Here is a 17,971-nt window from a genome sequence, read left to right as displayed (position 1 = left end):
GTCAAATCTTGACATCACGGAGATCTGAGTTTAAATGGTAGCAAGACAGCTTCTGACCGTCACTGATCCCAAGTTTAACCGGACAAAAGTTCGGGCTGGGAGGACAGTTCATTGGCAGAGATCTTGGTGAGCGGGACAGTGCTCGAAGTTAAATTATCAGTGAGAGAAACCAAATGGGGCAGGCATTTCCACACAGTCAGCTATTATAAAGTCCTAGGGAAGGTTTTTCTTTGGCCCTGGGGAATGTTTATTTATGTAGAACCTCGTTCTCTTTCGGTGGCCTCTTTATCCTGGAGTAGGGGCTCATTGTGTCATCCGTCACAAAGTCATACAGCACCTTCACCCAGGAGGTGTGATGCGGGAGCGCGTCATAGTACTCAGCTGCGATTCTCCGCACCTGGAAATGAAGACAGACAGAGAGCTGGACTGTGTCGCGGAGGCCTCAGGATGACGGGTGGGTGCCTGACACAGACAGAGGGACTAAATCCAGCCAAAGGGCAACGCCTCTGTTCACGTTAAGGACAATCTGTAGATCACACACTTAGACACCTCTATCGCAATCCACACTGAGTTCAGAGCCTAGCCAACCGCAATCAGCTTAGCTTAGCAGCTAGAACAGAGAGCCGCTGAAGTTCCAAAGTGACAGAGCCGGTTCAAGGTTCAGACCCTGAAAACGAGTGCTGAAGGCGTTCTTGAGGATTGAGAATACATTATCAACCAGGGGAAAATAAAAGTTGCTATTTTTCATATTTTAAAGACATAAAATAAAAAAGTTAATACATTTCTTACTACTTGGAGTTATCCTAGAGGATTTATTAGTGCCATGTCCAGTGAAACTCAAATGCTGGCCTTATCAATCCCTGGGTGTCTACTGTCTTTATAATGCTGTGAGCAACAGGAAAAACAGATGCTTAAAAAGTGCAAAAAACAAATCTCAGTTAAAATAAGTAAAAATCAACTTCAAATATCAGAAGTTGGGCACGGTGGCCACGCCTTTAATCCCAGCACTAAGGAGGCAGAGGCAGGTGGATCTCTGTGAGTTAGAGGCCAGCCTGCTCTACAGAGTGAGCTTCAGGCCAGCCAAGGATTTCATAATTCAAGGCACCACAGAGGGGAGAAACAAAAGCTGTGCTCTGTTCAGAGTAGACTGACGCCAGGAAGTGGAGGGTAGCGCACATCTCACCAACTCAGGTTGTGCTCACTCAGGTACGTGCTTTGTTTATCCAAACCTTTATTCTGATCCCGTGAGGTTTATTAGGAAGTTGGAAGAATGGGTGCTAACCTCCAGACACTTCATCAGTTTAACAGTGACTGCAACGGAGCGGCCCTCTGCACTGGTCTGTGCAAAACAAATCAAAGCCTTTGCTCTCCTTACTGACCATGTTGAAAGTTGCAGATGCAGTTCATAGTTGCGCTGGGTCATCCCCCAGTGTTCCGCCAGGCATTAATTTACCAATCACAGGACTGTCACACCGCGGCTACGTTACACAATGCTTTATTTTGATGAGAGAATCTCTACTTGGGGAGTACAGCATTGGTCCCTGTCCATTCAGTTTGTAGATCATTTTCGCAGGTGTTTCACAAAAGGGTGGGAAGGTTATAGGAGCCTGGGGGTGGGGGAAGGATCGCTGCAAAATAGTGTCTTCTTGACTGATTCGGTCAAAAATCAAGCATAGATATGTGAGAGGCTCATGAAACCCCACGTCTAACCCAGGAGCATTGGCTTCTGGAGTAGGGAGAGACAGTTTTCTTCAGGGAAGCGATCCCTGTTAGTTTTCCATGCTCTGTTAATGACCCTACACCCATGAAAATAAGGAGAGAGTTGAGCAGACCCAGCGGGCTATGAAAAGAAGTCATGAAGTGAAAGGAGAATTTGACAGGGTCAGGGTCTGGTAAAAGTAGGGGATTGGTATTATCAAAATATGCTGCCTTCGTGTATGAAATTCTCAAAAGATGAAATAGAAAAACACACACACATCTTAACCAAGCCCATCAGCTCAAAATGCAGCTGATGTTCCCTTTACAAAGGTATTTGATTCTTTTTTTTTAAAGATTTATTTATTATATATAAGTACACTGTAGCTGTCTTCAGACACACCAGAAGAGGGGGTCAGATTCCATTACAGATGGTTGTGAGCCACCATGTGGTTGCTGGGATTTGAACTCAGGACCTCTGGAAGAGCAGTCAGTGCTCTTAACCACTGAGCCATCTCTCCAGCCCAAGGTATTTGATTCTTAATTGAGTTATTTTATCAAGTGATAAATTTGTACATCTTCTAACACTTCTGAATTCTAATTGTAACCACCAACCAAGCGTCAGGACCCAAGACAGTGAAGGTTGGTAAAATTAGGCTGTCAGACACTGAAGACAAATTTAGAAATGAAAACAATACACCAGAACTTTTCTTACCTGAGGAAGACAGCTTCCAGGAATACTGGGGAAGTCGTGGTGTTCGTTGTGGTAGCCGCCATTGAACATGAAAAAGTTAAGAGGCCCATAATAGGAGTTAGTGTCTTGTCCCTTTGAGAACATGAAGTGGTCAGCTATAAAATGCCCAGAAATGGGATTCAAGCCCAAGCCAAGGAGAGAGGCTGCCAACATGTAGACTAAAGATTTAATTCCCCAGACGTAGTAAATGACAATGTTAAAAGTGATCTGGCTCACAATATTAATAGTTTCCAGGTAAGTCATTGGTTTAGGGTTGACGAAATAAGGTCGAAATAAGAGAAAAAAAGGTTGGAAAGCAACCCAGACAAGCTTCCTGAAAGTGGTGCAGAAGAACCAGCCCTCAAAGTCAGAAGGAGCATCCACGTCAATGCCAGCAGTTCCAAGGTATCGGTGGTGATCTATGTGATACATTTTATAGGAAATCGAATATGGAATCCCAAAAGGGAGATTAGTAAATATCCCAAACCAGCGGTTCCACAGGGCCCTGTGGTGGCCGAAGGGGAAGTTGTGGGAAATCTCATGGATAGCCAGAGTCATTGAATGGTTAATAGTGCTGCCAAAGACATAGGACCAAAACATGAGCCATTTCCACTCTAAGTCTTTGACCAAGTAAAACGAAGCCAACTGGACGAGAAGCATTGCGGTTACGATCCAGATCAGGTTAGGGTCGGGCTTCATCAAGGATTTTATCTCTGGATACTTCGCTGTAAGAAATATAACAAGAATTCTAAGTGGAGAAGATACAATATAATTATACACAATTATAATGAACACGCCTAAGAAATTATAATGAGGTCTGGAGAGACAGCTGGGTGAGCAAACGGCATGAGGGCCTGAGTTTGATCTCTGGAACCCAAGTCAAAGAGCCAAGTCTGCTAGCAAGATCTTGTAACCTCCAAGGCAAGAAGACAGAGTAGTACTTAAAGCTACATTAAGTAAAGTTTCCTAGCTCAATATTTTACCTGCTACAAGGGTATAATGACACATCAAGCAGCAGATCCCATTACAGTTGGTTGTGAGCCACCATGTGGTTGCTGGGATTTGAACTCAGGACCTGTGGAAGAGCAGTCAGTGCTCTTAACCACTGAGCCACCTCTCCAGCACCCTCTAAATATTCTTGAATTTAGATGACAGATTTTGTCCTTCAACAAAAGACATGGTATAGATGAAATATTACTGTATGCAATAATTATAGAAAAATAAGAAAATTTAGCCATACTCTGAAAGGTATAATGTAGATTTTTAACAAAACTCTGGCTGTTTCCCATGCATGGACTGAATAATATAATGAGAAGAAACTACTGGTCAAAGCATGAAAAAATATGAAAAGATTCTCAGACTGAATCAAGCACGGTGGTGCACACCTCCCGGCACTCAGGAGGCAGAGGCAGGCAGATCTCTGTGAGTTTGAGGTCAGTCTGGTCTACAGAGTGAGCTCTCTAACACTCAGGCTTTATCTTAAAAAAAAAATTCTTAAGACATAGAAATTAAATTAGGAATACTCAAATTAGAAAAATCCCTTTGCACCTAAAACTTTAACAGGTAGTTTTGTTATTTTAGCCAAAAGTACTTTTGGAAGTATATTTATGTAATATAAGTATTGTAGGTTGATGTCTATACGTAGGTGAGGGCTGACACAAGTTAAGGCGAGGCCTGTAATTGGACAGTAAAAAGTAAGGTGGGGACAAAGTTTTTGTAAGGTGAGAGAAGACGAGACAGGAGAAGAACCAAGATGGAGGCAGAGAAGGACGACCCAGATTCGTGTGGCCTTACATGACCACAAGCAGTTATGAATATTTCTTACGGGATGGATTTCTATAGGTAAATTTATCTTATCTAGGTGGGTGGTTTATATCTTTATCAATTGATTGTGTTTATTGTGCGGACGTATTGTGGATCGAGAATTTAACATGTAAATCTGATTACTAAATTACAGCGTATTGAGTCTTAATTTTAATGGGTGGCTGGGAGTTTATACCATGAGTATTAGGGGGCAGATGCTGGGAGTGTAAACAGAGGAGAGTTAGGAGAGGGTAGCGCTTCTGGGACCAGGGTGTGGATGCTGGAAATGTGAGCAGAGTCCACAGTAAGAGAGCCGTGAGATAGGCGGTCTCTGTGTGAAACTGGCGTGGTAGTTCCCACCTTGGGAACTAGAGAGAGAGAGCGATTGCCGCTCAGAGAGTAGTCGTTGGCAGTGTGAGATGGGATGAAGCTTATCAGGGGAGACACTCTGCTGACTGAGATGAAAATACCCTGCAGGTGCCAGGTGGCCCTATGGTGCCAGCACTAGCGTGGGATAAAAGATTCCATTTTAAAATAATTACCACAACAAAGTATCATCCCTCTGGAGTGTGTGTACCAGGAATAGAACCTGGCACAAGCAAGAGAAGTGCGCCATACCCTGGGCCCTAGAGATTTGAAGAATTGTTTTCAGATGGACTCAAGCCTTGTCCAGGGTGGTCTTATCGCCCAACATCTTTACTTTGTTAATGGGAAAAGCACGATATAGACTAATTCTACATATCTTTTTATTTAGGTTACCGTTTTGTTTTAATAATGTATTTTTGTTTTGTTATATATTTGTGCCCTGAGTCATGCCTGCATGTATGTCTGTGTGAGGGTGTCAGGTCCCCTTGGAACAACAGCCACAGACAGTTGTGAGCTGCCAGGTGGGTGCTGGGAATTGAACCCTGGTCCTTTGGAAGAACAGCCAGCACTCTTAACTAATGAGCCATGTCTCCAGCCCTCAAGTTAGCATTTATGACTATATTAATTATACATCCTAATGAGATTCAGTGTGCTTTTTTTTTGCATGCACATACAGCCCGTGCAGATCAAACCTAACTTCCTCTCTCTCCCCTTTCCTCATGCACTTCCTAACCTCTAGGAATTGTGATTCCACTTTCAGTCAGCTTCCTCGGGCTTCTGCACGTAAAGGAGGAGATGCGGGACTCTCCGTCTCGCTTTACGTCTGACACAGTAACCTGTAGTTCACCACACTATCTAACTCCAGCACATGTACGGTTCTGTGTGCAAAGGGTATCCTATGGCAGAGTCAGTGAGAGCCACTGTCCTCTAGGGTGCTCTGACAGTGGGGACATGCAAACAGTTCAGGCAGTGTGTGGTAGACAGCAGGGCCTATGAAGCCCTCACAGTGTAGCTTCTCCTCCGGTGCAGCTGGTGGGCCGTGTAGGGCAGTGGGCACTGTGGAGGTTAGCTCTGCAGTGACAAGTGCCTGTGGTACTGTCAGGCCCTGGTAGTGACCTCTCAGAGGTGTGGGCTCAAAGAGGCAGCGGTGGGAAGCACAGCACACCCCTCTTTGACACTCGTACCCCAGACCACACTCTTTTAGCTGAAGTGCATCCCTAGAGTGAAGCCCATCGGAAGGAGCTGGGTGGAGTTTCCCTCCACTTCCTTTGCTCTTGGATACCCACACGGGACGATCGTTCACAAAGTGTGAAACAGACTCTGACACTAACTCTGAGTGGGGGAAATGAAATCATGTGCTCCTCCTTCTTCCCCCAAAGTAAACACGTAGTTCAAGCACATTGTCATTTTAACGATGTAGTTTACATAAGTTCCTTTAGGGTTATTTCTTTTCTATCTCCAGAAATGGATCACTGAAGGGTAAAAATGGTATTTTTCATCGAACCATTTAGCTTTTCAAGGGAGATGGTTCATTGTGGTAAGCTGGTGGAGAAAAGGTTCAGTGCTAGAAGAGCTTTTTTTTTTTTGGAGCTGGGGACCGAACCCAGGGCCTTGCGCTTGCTAGGCAAGCGCTCTACCACTGAGCCAAATCCCCAACCCCACATTTTTTTTTAAACGCACTTCCTTCTTGCTTGCTTTGCTGACTACTGAAGAGAAAACTAAGTTCGAGCATCAGGTTTTGCCAGGGTAGATATCACATTGTTCTTGGGCAATATGTAGATAAGGTGTAGAAAAAAATGTACCGCACGATAGCATGTATTAAAAAAATGTACGAGTGAGCTGCAATATTGTTCAGGAAGAGAGAAGAAACCCAAGAATGAGATAAAAGTCTTTTATGGGGCTACCTTAAAAAGCAACTGAAAAGTTCCCGCGCCCACCAGTGTGAACTCATTCAGAAACGAGGTTTCTAACGTAGGTACTCATGGAGCTCGGAGCCCTGCCTTTGCTTTGGACAGGCGGATGTCAAGGCTGCTGCCCTGTGACGCTCTGGCTTTGGTCCCCGGCACTGGAGGGAGGGGGCCTCTCACATTCAAAGCCCCTACCACTGACTTCATTGGTTTTAAACAGAACAGGTAAGAAGCACATTCCGTGCAGGCTGTCTAGCCCAGATTAGCGTCCTCCTAGCATTCATCTCCTTCCCTCTCACTGCACCCTTTAAAAGACAGAAACGTCAGGAGGCTGCAGTGAGACGTTAGGCAATGCTGAAAATCAACCAACCACCCCAAAAGCCTGCAGGTCGTGAAGGGCGGCCTGGGAGAGATAAGAGAGCTCTCTGTGCCCAGTATACCCTAGAGCGTCAGGTTGGTCTGTGCTTCAGCATCTTTACCCTAACAGCATAAGGGCAACAGAAGGGAGGAAACAAGTCCAAGAAACAGTCTTCTGGTGTCACAGGCTGTGGTAGATTCACAAAGAAGCACGCCAGAACCTGGCTTCTCTAATACGTCCCGTGCACCCCTAATGCTGAGCGCCCTGAGCCCAGCCCAGGCCTCTCTTTCTGCTGGGGCCCTGGGCACTGGCTACACCCTGTGGAACAAATGCATAAGACCTCACCCAGGATCTCCCGTCTTCTCTGCGCATGCGGCTCATCCGTGTAGACCCACTCAAAATCTTCCCGAGAAACGCGGCTGCCCATGGCTCTGCGTGGACCTCTCTGGGTTCTGCTCCCAGTCCAACCTCTTGAAAGCAAAGGAGGTAGAGGCTGCTGCTAGCTCTGGTCTGCAGGTGCCTGTGGTGGGGTGAGTGGGAGGAGCAGGCTGGGCTAACCTACTCCTCCCACTCACCCCACGCACCCGCCTTCTGGCTCCTAGGAACTTGTTGCTAAGTCTGAGGTGACTCGGTGCACGAGCACCTGTGGGGTCCAGCTCCTGTGTCTGCTGCCAGCCCCTCATTCCAGGACAAAATGAAAAAGAAAGAAATGTCTGAGGGTAGACAGGCTGCTGCCCAGAGCACCCTGGAACTGAAGACCCTAAAGTGGTCACAAGTTTTCCAAGTCAGGAGGATGCCGGCTTTAATCATGCCAGCACCCTGAATTGGGGTTAGTTGTTTAGTTTCCAAGGCAAATCAGCCAAGCCCAGTGTCTGCTTCTAAACAGAAGGACTCTTGCACCGAGAAGGAAAACTGTGGCGCTGGAAAGCCAGCAAGCCATGCGGAAGCACGATTCCTGTGAGAGAGAAAGATGGCGTGGAGTCTGTCGTTCTGATGTGCGCATTCCTCTTACTTGCATCTCTCATGAAGATCTTCAAGAGGGGACATTTTGGGTCTAAACAAGAAACCACGATGAGGATGTCAGAAGGGTAGACAGTGTGCTTCCTAACAAAAGGATACACCACCCACTCTACCTCAAACTACACACGCCCCGCACCATGCCACACACAGAGAGAGCCAATCTGTTGAGGTCCCTGACTCACATTGCCACTGTGTAGAAACTGGGAAGGACAGAGGACCATGCCAAGGCACAGCCAAGGGGTGCTGTCAGTCTGAACTGTCTGTAGAGAGTGGGGCCTACAGTGACTGGGGTCTTTAATGATTATAATTCAAGGAACATAAAAAAAGGATCCAAAGAGGGAAAGTCTATGGAAAGATGTCCCACCAACTTCAATGTGTTTGACTTTAGTAAAATTAGGATGCAAGTTTTGTAGTTTTAAAAACAGAACTTGGGGCTAGAGAGATGGCTCAGTGGTTAAGAGCACTGACTGCTCTTGCAGAAGCCGTGAGTTCAAATCCCAGCAATCACATGGTGGCTCACAGCCATCTATAATGGAATCCAATGCCCTCTTCTGGTATGTCTGAAAACAGCTACGGTGTATCACACATAAAATAAATAAATAAAACTTAAAAAAAATAAAAAATAAAAACAGATTTGGCATTTAATTTAAATCACTGGAGGTATTAGGAAGTTACTGTTAAAAATGTCAACAGGGATATAAGTATTTTATGGTTATAGTTTCTCCTTTAGAGGTAAGTAGCAGATAAATTCCAGGGGAAAGTACCCTAAATTAAGCAGGTACATAGGAAGCCATGCCGGGCTGCCACTGCAAGCTAGGGTTCTCAGTGTACTAATATGAAACGGAGCCCAGGGCACGTGTTAGCTGCAGAGCTGTCGGCATGGACAGTAGGCTACACAATGAACATACATGCTTGGTCGCACATGCATAACCACATAACCACTCACGTCACCCAAGGGCGGATTACATCGTGCAGGAGGAAGTAGGTGGGAGGACGTCAGTGGAACAGTTTCCCATTAACATGATCCTCCTGTCTCTTCCCTCAGGGTGCTGTGATTTCAGTGTGTACCCCTTCACCAAGGCACTTGTTTTTAAGCAATTTTCCCGGAATGTTTTCTTTGTATGTGCTTTCCTTAAAACCTCCAAAAGCACTTCTTTGCTATGTCCAAAGTCTCTCCACAGATCTATGGTTTCCCCATAAGCTTCCTGAAGGTTCAACCCACCTGGAGATTTTTGGCCAGAGTGCTCCCCACCTTGCTGTGCAGTGCTCCCCACCCTTAGCTGTACAGTGCTCCCCACCCTTGGCTGTACAGTGCTCCTCACTCTTGACTGTATAGTGCTCCCCACCCTTGGCTGTACAGTGCCCCCCACCTTGCTGTACAGTGCCCCCCACTTGCTGTACAGTGCTCCCCACCTCAGCTGTACAGTGCTCCCCACCGTTGGCTGTACAGTGCTCCCCACCCTTGGCTATAAAGTGCTCCCTACCCTTGGCTATAAAGTGCTCCCCACCCTTGGCTGTATAGGGAGAGGGGAATGTGTTCTCCCTGGGCCCTCTAGTTGCCCACTGCATAAGGATTAACAGCTTTCCACAGAGCCCACCGTCCCTGTGTCCCCAGCCGTACTTAGGTTTCTCACTTGCTGTCCGAACCCCTGAGTCAGTCCAACCCTGGAGCTTGAGGGTTACACAAATTGGTGCCCGCCTAGGCCATTTTCTTGATTCCCTCTTGATATCAGAGCTCCATTGTATGTCCTGATCTGGCCTTTTCTGGCTGCTTGGGAGCATTTTGGGCTCTCTCCCATTCTGTTACACTGAGATTTTGTAAATGAGGACTCTATGGAAGGGTAAGAAGAAAAAAAAAATCAGATTAAAAAAAAGTAAATTTTTTAAAGCAGAGTTTGAAATTCTAAGAGAAGAATTTGAGGTATAGAATGAGTATGAGAGGGACCCACGGCTCTGGCTATGTGTAGATCTGCAGTTTCAAACACTGTGTGGTATAAGCAGAAAATAATCCGAGAGAAGCATAAACCAAGCTCTAGATTTGAAACGTCTTCATTTGTTACCCAGCTTGCATCTCTTTTGTTAGTCTTGGCAAGAGGTTTCAATGATACGGTTACCCTGTCCTTCTCGAAGAGGCATCCGGGATCACGCGAAAGCTCTGGCAAGTCTGCATGGCTCCCGGTGGTGCTGGCGGTGCCAGGGGAGATACGAACCTTCCCCCACACAGCCTTCCCTTCTGCTTCTTTAACTAATTGGTTAGTTAGTTAATTGTGTTCTGGGTTATGTGCTTGAGACAGGTGACCCTCTGTGGGTGATGCTGCTGTCACATCTGTGATCGTCCTTCCTCAGCCTGGGCACACCCAGCTACCATTTCATTTTCGCACAGACACCTGAATAATCTTTCAGTTGAACTCTTTTTTTTTTTTTTTTTTTTTTTTTTTTTTTTTTTTTGCTTCCGCTGCCGTTTATTGACATTCAGGTGGGCACTATAGCAACAGGCCTGGAGACGCTGCAGAGTACAAGGTGGAGAGTGGAACATCTGCAGGGACAGCAGTGGAGTGCACGAGAAGGAGGAGAGAGACCAAAGCTGTTGGGAAAGCAAGTCAGGGCCAGGGCCAAAAGTCATCTACATGGGAACCCTGGGCCCCCAGCCTCTGTTCTTGCTGTCTCCTGATTCCAGGCCAGGGCTGGGAATTCTCTGGAAAACTTTCTACAGGAGCAAAGAACACAGAGATAATGCTGCCCTTCTGTGATAAAGTCAGAGGGTTTCCAATCCTGCATTCCTCCTTCACCCCTGGCTCAAGTAGGGCCATGAAAAAATAGCTGGGCTCTATTGCATGTTTCAGAGGCATTAATTTTCCCTGGTGTCCCAGCCCACCAGCGCCACACTATGGCCCAGAGTGAGCACTACAAGCGTTGCTGGCCTAATGGATAGGATAGGGGAGGGGAAGGGGCAGGGGCTAGAAGAGGAGCTCCAGAGGATCATCATGGTACAGGCACTACACGCATGGTGTTGGTGAAGCCAGAGCCAGGGCGCCATCCGGTCAGCACAATGACCACATCTCCCTTCTTGAAGAAGCCTCGTGCCTTGCCAACATTCATGGCCAAGTTCACACGAAGATCAACGTCCTCGGCCCAGGCATCCAGTACGGCATCCTTACACAGCACAGGGAAGATGCCACGGTACAGATGGGCCTGGCGGGCTGTCTGGGGATTGCGGGTCACAGCAATGATAGGAGCCCTTGGGCGGTACCGGGCCACTTGGTGAGCACTCCTGCCAGACTTGGTGAGCACGATAATGGCCCCACTGCAGCACTTGAAGGAGGCCTCCACGGCACCCACGGCGGCAGCTTCTGTGGGGTCGCTGGTAATGGGCGCCAGGCGGCGGAGTTCCTCGAATAACTGCAAGTGGTAGATGGCAGCCTCTGCCTCTCGGGCAATCAGGTGCTGCATGCGAACAGCCTCCAGAGGGTAGTCCCCTTTGGCTGTTTCTCCAGACAGCATGATGCAGTCAGCTCCATCTAGGACTGCATTGGCCACGTCACTGCCTTCAGCACGGGTGGGGCGTGGCTTCTTGATCATGCTCTCCAGCATCTGGGTGGCGCAGATGACCGGCTTTCCAGCTCGGTTGCATCGTCCAATCATCATCTTCTGAGCCAGGAAGACCTTCTCTGCCGGAATCTCAATGCCCAGGTCACCACGAGCTACCATGATCCCATCGCTGGCCTCCAAAATCTCATCAAACCTGCGGACACCTTCATGGTTCTCGATTTTGCTGATGATCTTGATGTTCTTGCCCTTCTCTCCCAGGACCTTCCTAACCTCATGCACGTCAGCCGCCTTGCGGATGAAAGACGCAAACACCATGTCCACGTCCTGCTCCACCCCAAACTTCAGGTCCTGGATGTCCTTTTCTGACACGGCAGGGAGGTCCACAGCAGCACCAGGCAGGTTCACGCCCTTCTTGCTGCCCAAGGAGCCACCATTTTCCACTTCTGTCACCAGGTAGTCAGCACCTTTCTCCTTCACCTGCAGGGAGATGAGCCCATCGTCCACGTAGATCTTGCTGCCCACCTCCACCACCTTGCAGATGTTCTTATAGTCCAGCCACAGGATGTTCTCGTCGCACTTCTCCATGTAGGCATTGTCCAGGGTGATCTTCAGCTTGGCTCCCTTCTTCAGCTCCACCTCTGCGGTGCCGCTGCCCTTGATGAGCCCAGTCCGGATCTCAGGTCCCTTTGTATCCAGAGCCACCGCAATGGGTCGGTAGAGAATGGGATCAGATGCAAAGCTTTCTGTGGCTGCACGGACATTCTTGATAGTCTCTGCATGGTACTCATGGGTTCCATGAGAGAAATTCAGCCGAGCCACATTCATCCCAGACTTAATCATCTCCTTCAGCATCTCCACAGATCGGGAAGCAGGGCCAATGGTACAGATGATCCCAGTGTTGCGGGCCGTGATGGGTGCAGAGTCAATGTCCAGGCGGCACATGTGTTCCAGGAAGGTGTCAGCCATGGCTGCATGGAGCTGCTGGGTCTGAATGAAGGCAGTCCCTGCTTTGCTGTCTGGCTTGGGCATGGTTTCTTCGATCCTCGGGCGTACTTCGGATCCTGTTGCAATACCTAAAGCAGACGTCTGTCGACTTAGGACGGGTCGCTGCTGTGCCTCAGTTGAACTCTTACAATGACTTTGCAAGGTTCGGGCCTGTGAGCTGCTTCGTCAATGTTAAGTCACATGGGGAAAGTTATAGTAAGCATTCCTCACTCACTTTAAACAAACGTTGATCATGATATCTTCTTCTGTATGTCAGGCGGGCCCAGCATCCAGTCGGTAATTCTTTGCCAACAAATATCTGATTTTTTTTCTTGTGCTTTTAGATTAATAACAATACTTTTTCAGTTAAAACACCCACAAGGATGACTAATTAGAGCAGAACTGATGTGAGACCTTGCCTGTCAGTTGTCTGCCCCTCAGGCCTCCCTTGGCACTGCTGTCCCTGGTCAGTACTGGAAGGCTACGGTGCCATTTACTGCTGGCATTTTTAGGTCCACATCCTGTCCAGTCTCAGTGTCTACCCAGCTGAGTGGTTTCACCCTTTCTTCTAGCACAGTCTACCCAGGGCTCTGGGCCTCTCTCTTTCAGAGGGATGCCTTCCAGTGGCTGAGTTGTTCACCCAGTTCTGTAGGGTTCTGTGGGTCTGCCCTCATGCCTGTGGATTTAGACATCTCAGGTTCCAGTTGCTAATCTACCGGTCAAGTGGCGTGTTGCAGGCAAGGGCACCCTGTGATGCTAAGCTGTCTGGTTAGCCTATGAAAGCCAGACGGTCACTCATGCCTTCCAACTCAGAGCAAGAACAAAGGCAGACAGTGGGGAAACATATTTCATGATCTCAACAACAACAACAACGAATGTAATGCAATCCAATTCCCTTTTAACATCATTTTTTCATACAATCCAGTGGGACTGAGTTGTCAGAATAAAAGATAGATGAGAAAAGTAACGTGCAAAAGCACTCTGTGTTTCTACATACCAGCAACAACTGTTTCTAAGTTTCAATTAAATGGAACAACAACACTTATGAAGACATAAAAAATGCATCTAGAAACAAATCTAACCAAAGTTTTACTAGACCTTTAAGATTAAATGTCGGGGTTGGGGATTTAGCTCAGTGGTAGAGCGCTTGCTTAGCAAGCGCAAGGCCCTGGGTTCGGTCCCCAGCTCCGAAAAAAGAAAGAAAAAAAAAGATTAAATGTCAACAGTTTTGTTGGAGGTTGTCATGTTTGAATATGCTTGACCCATGGAGTGGCACTATTTGTAGGTGTGGCCTTGTTGGAGTAGGTGTGTCACTGTGGATATGGGCTTTAAGACCCTCATCCTAGCTGCCTGGAAGCCAGTACTCTGCTAGCAGCCTTCAGATGAAGATATAGAACTCTTATCTCTGTCTGCACCATGCCTGCCTGGGCACTGCCATGTTCCTGCCTTGATGATAATGGACTGAACTTCTGAACCTGTAAGCCAGCCCCGATTAAATGTTGTCCTGATAAGAGTTGCCTTGGTCGTGGTGTCTGTTCACAGCAGTAAAACCCTAACTAAGACAGAGGTATACAAGGGAGTGAGGGTGGGCTTGCTGGTGTCAAGCAGTCTACTGCTCAGCTAGCATTGGCTCTTTATGAAAAGACATTAAAGACTTGTATGCTCCACAAAACAATGCTAATAGAGTGGGAGGCTAAATTCCATAAAAAATGTAAGTTCTCCCATTCAGCTAGTTGACTGGCAGGTTCTAACCAAGCTTCCAAGTCGAATTTTGTTAGGAATCGTTCAGATGGCTTTTCAGTTTACACGGGAGAGTGGCAAGAAAATCAAGCAACACCAAGACATCTGCGGAATAGAAGGAAAGTGACCTTGCCAGAAGTTGTGAGCTTTTATACAGCTCTAATATGCCACTTATGGGGCGCCATGGCTAACTCGGGCTGCTGGAAAAACAATGACTAGGTGGGTCCCAAGATACAAAGGCATGTTCTTCTATGTCACAGGTAGTCAAGGGTACAACCTTAGCATTGGCAGTTTCACCGGTGAGGTTGCCTTCCTAATTCATAGAGGGCATCTTCTCTCTGTGTTCTCAGGGTAGCGTAGAAGGAAGCTCCCTTGGGCCTTTTTCTTTTATAGGGGAATTAATCCTATAAATGAGATTCTACTCTTATTTCTCCAGGGCCCTGTCTAGAAATACCTTAACAATGGTACAAGCAGATGACTTATTCTGGAGGAGACAGAATATTACTGACCAATGCATACAGAACATAGCACTAGGGACAGAATACAGTGTCCAGCAAGGAATCCTACACGTGTGTAGTATTATAAGATCAGTAAAGGGGAGGAAGGAGCTCTAAGTGAGTCCACCTGCACTGTATGCTGACACTGCTTCAGGCAGATTATGACTGCAATGCGGTCGGTGAGACTAAGCTATGTTTAAACTTAGGAGACACAGAACTTGTTACAATTAGGGGAGGACTTATTAAAAGACAAAAAGCACAAGTCATCATGGAGATATATTGGTCACTAAGTGTGCAGTTCAACGGTCAAGAGCTGCTTAGCTTGCAGAGGCCGGAGGCTGGAACCACAAACCAAAAGTAAAGGAGGACATCTAAGACTCCAGAGACAAGACTCCAGAGACAAGAATGGGATATCAAGCCTTACACCAAGAGAAAATGACCGCCACATGTATGCTCAAGGAAGGTTTCTGACTTAAAATAAAAGGAGGAAAGAGGAATAGAAAACAAGAAACAAAGGACTTATCAGGACAAGACGCACTATGGCTTTGCAGTGAAGGTCTAATGAGGAGGACAAAGGCCCTTTCAAGTCCTGGTAACAAAAGGATTCTATTGTGGTAGCGGTTACACAGATAATGCAAAGTTCAGAGTCAATGCACACAAGGAAGAGACACTGTCCCTCAGTTGGAAGGCCTCCTCCTCAGATAAGGGACAACAGGACTCAGCACCATGTCACCTAGTTACAGCAGAGCCACAGAAGGCCTGTCAGTCAGGACCTGTCCCGCGCGCAACTTCCCGCTGGCAAGAAGCACGTGGACATTTAGAAATCCTTACTGTGATAAACTTTATTAATCTTAGAAGAGGAAGCCCTTTGCCACGCCAACATGGTGCACTATATACCCCCTAGTGCCGCGCATCCACACCTGATTGGTTGCTTTGCCCATGATCTCATTAGGCACGCCCCGGAGTGGGCAAAGACCTGGCACGAAGGCACTCTTGCACATGCGCACAGTTAACTTCCTGAAAGGGGGCCGGCTGGCGCCATCTTGTCTGACTTGGCCTTCCACGTGGGGCGCAGCTGAAGCCAGCGCCATCTAGTGGTGGCGAATGTTATTGCGGCCCTCTACAAGGACCTGGAGCCCAAACAACAGAAAGTGGGACCTGAGGGAGAAAAGAAGGGATATAAATCCTCAACTTCTCCCTCCACCTCCTCCTGTGTCTCCCAATAGGCAAATAGCCAGAGTCCAGCTGATGGGGAAGCCTCAGCAACAGCCTACAGGACCTGCTGCTCTGCAGAGCGGGGCAGGAAAACCCAAATGAGTGAGTTGGGGTTAAACAGGTATGAGTGTATATAAATTTCCCAGGTTGATGTGAAATATGCCCATCCCCTGTTATCAGGGACATGTGGATAAAAGGCACAGTAGGATACATTTCCAGAAACTCTTACTGCCTGAGTGAAGGAATGGGAACTCTGGTGTCTACCCTACAGTGCAGCAATCATTTTTTAAAAAATGTCTGAGACTGTGATAGCAACTTAATGTCTCTAGAAATTGTCCCAGGGATGTCCGTCCCATCAACGTTCACCCAAGAAAAGGTGAGCCTCGCTCAGGGGGTGTGTATTCTGGTATCTGGGCCGTGCGTGATGGGCTATTTCCCTTCTTCACAGCTCCGTGTGAAGAAGATTCTGCATCTTACACAGCTGGTTTTGAGAAACAGACTTCCTGCTCCCCAGTCCCTGGAACCCCAGTGCCTCCATAAAACTACACTGCTCTAACTACGGGTTTGCAGCATTTCTCATCCCCTTCCAGCTTCTCCTTGTTGCAAAGACAGGGAGTTCCACAAGCAGTCCAAGGCTACACTCACACTCGCACCCTTGACCCTACACCAATTGTCCGAGGCTAAGAATGAAGAGCCAGCATCTTCACTCCTCTTACCTGTAGGGAAGGGGTTCTGTATTGGGAAAGGCCAGTGGGAAGACCAGAAAGACAGCTCGTGCATAGCCCTGCTGACAAAGAGACATTTGCTGCCAACAGTAATCCCACTGGGCGGAAATAATACAATCTTTGCACCAAAGCAAAGCAGGCCCTAATAAATTCTGGCCAGGATGATAGATGGCCAGGATTATACCAGGCATTCCCAGATTATGGCCACAAATTACATTAGTCAGGAATTTATAGGCAAACCCAGAAGGCTACTTACTTCCTGCCTCCATCCAGCAGGGGGCAAGCATACATCCTGTTATACTTCCTATGTGCCTCCTGCCGCTGTGAGACCAGGTATATCCTGTGCAGCTAGCTACGTAGGCAAACCTTGTTCTTAGAAGAAAAAAACACATGACTTGTTATCTTACATGAATAATAGCTTGATGTTTTTCTTCTATAACTACTTCCTGTTGAAATTAGGATGTCATTGTCAGGGTCCAGGAATCCTGGAATGCTAATCAGACAGAATTCAGGCATCGGGGCATTCATTCATCAGCTATTCCAGGAAATTGTCTGTCTGCGGACAAGTGGGGCTTACAGGTTAAAAGCATTTTTGTTTTGTTGATCTTTTAAACACAACAAACATAAATTATAACTTTAGACATCCCATTCCCCCCTTGAGTTGTATTCTGAGTCAAATCCTTGACTGTGTGGTGGGTGTCTGTTCATATTGGAATCTAATAACCAGGAGCTCAATGACACCCAAAAGGGTGTCACCCAAAAGGGAATGTCTATATATCGTTAAGGCATTAGTGATGCACTGGCCAGCAGTAGTTCCCAGAAACAGAAAGATCCAAGGCCCTCCAATGCCTGACATCAGAATTACTACCTAGGAAGTGCCCGGGATGAGAATGGTAGCGTCATTTATCTTATCTTTGGCTCCCATCTCCCCTGCAATGTTTTTGTTGCTGTTGTGGTTTTGGATTTGTTTTGTTTTCTATTTTCTATCTTGTTTTTTATACAGATTATCTCTAATGCCTCTCAGGTAGTTTGCATACAAACATCAACTTTTTTTTCTTCATCCAATAACTTCTTTATTTTAACAGAGAGCAGGTCAAGCATCCTGTCCTATTCCAGCCTTCTGTAGAAGATAAGGGATGATGGAGTCCTTTTATAACTACTTCCTGCTGAAGTTAGGATGGTGTTGTCAGAGACTAGGAACTCTGGAATTGCTAGTCGAAGGTCTGAATGGGATTCGGATAAAGGCGCCTTCATCAGAAGCATCTGCTCCCGAGTCAGCTAAAGATACAGCACACTGGCTGAAATGGTTCACGTGAGCTTTCATCAAGCGCACAGCCAGCAGCCTTCACCTGATTGCTGGATGTTGTTCAGCTAAGTAG

General features: G+C 47.0%; 2 protein-coding genes across 2 annotated transcripts; both read right to left on the bottom strand.

Moving 5' to 3' along the window:
* Nucleotides 1-247: 247 nt before the first annotated feature.
* Nucleotides 248-7,289, bottom strand: LOC116911423 (sphingolipid delta(4)-desaturase DES1-like). Its single transcript, XM_032915389.1, has 3 exons — nt 7,208-7,289; nt 2,411-3,153; nt 248-397 (listed from the first exon to the last, which is right to left on the bottom strand). The coding sequence occupies exons 1-3, from the start codon at nt 7,287-7,289 to the stop codon at nt 248-250; spliced, it is 975 nt and encodes a 324-aa protein (XP_032771280.1).
* Nucleotides 7,290-10,313: 3,024 nt separating this feature from the next.
* On the bottom strand, nt 10,314-12,542 carry LOC116911217 (pyruvate kinase PKM-like). Its single transcript, XM_032915109.1, has one exon. The coding sequence runs from the start codon at nt 12,458-12,460 to the stop codon at nt 10,865-10,867; it is 1,596 nt and encodes a 531-aa protein (XP_032771000.1). The 5' UTR covers nt 12,461-12,542; the 3' UTR covers nt 10,314-10,864.
* Between the last annotated feature and the right edge of the window lie 5,429 nt (nt 12,543-17,971).

Source organism: Rattus rattus, chromosome 10, assembly GCF_011064425.1.
Source record: "Rattus rattus isolate New Zealand chromosome 10, Rrattus_CSIRO_v1, whole genome shotgun sequence".
In the NCBI taxonomy this organism is placed as follows: domain Eukaryota; kingdom Metazoa; phylum Chordata; class Mammalia; order Rodentia; family Muridae; genus Rattus; species Rattus rattus.
The sequence above is the reverse complement of the archived record's forward strand: the minus strand, read 5'-3'. Positions and strand labels throughout refer to the sequence as shown.

Bases quoted from the DNA above. Each gene is read 5' to 3' on its own strand.
- LOC116911217 (XM_032915109.1), bottom strand. From the start codon at position 12,460: ATGCCCAAGCCAGACAGCAAAGCAGGGACTGCCTTCATTCAGACCCAG.
- LOC116911423 (XM_032915389.1), bottom strand. From the start codon at position 7,289: ATGGGCAGCCGCGTTTCTCGGGAAGATTTTGAGTGGGTCTACACGGAT. The intron at 3,154-7,207 runs GTGAGGTCTTAT...TATTTCTTACAG, and splicing joins GAGAAGACGGGAGATCCTGG to CGAAGTATCCAGAGATAAAA. The intron at 398-2,410 runs GTAAGAAAAGTT...CTTCATTTCCAG, and splicing joins CTGGAAGCTGTCTTCCTCAG to GTGCGGAGAATCGCAGCTGA.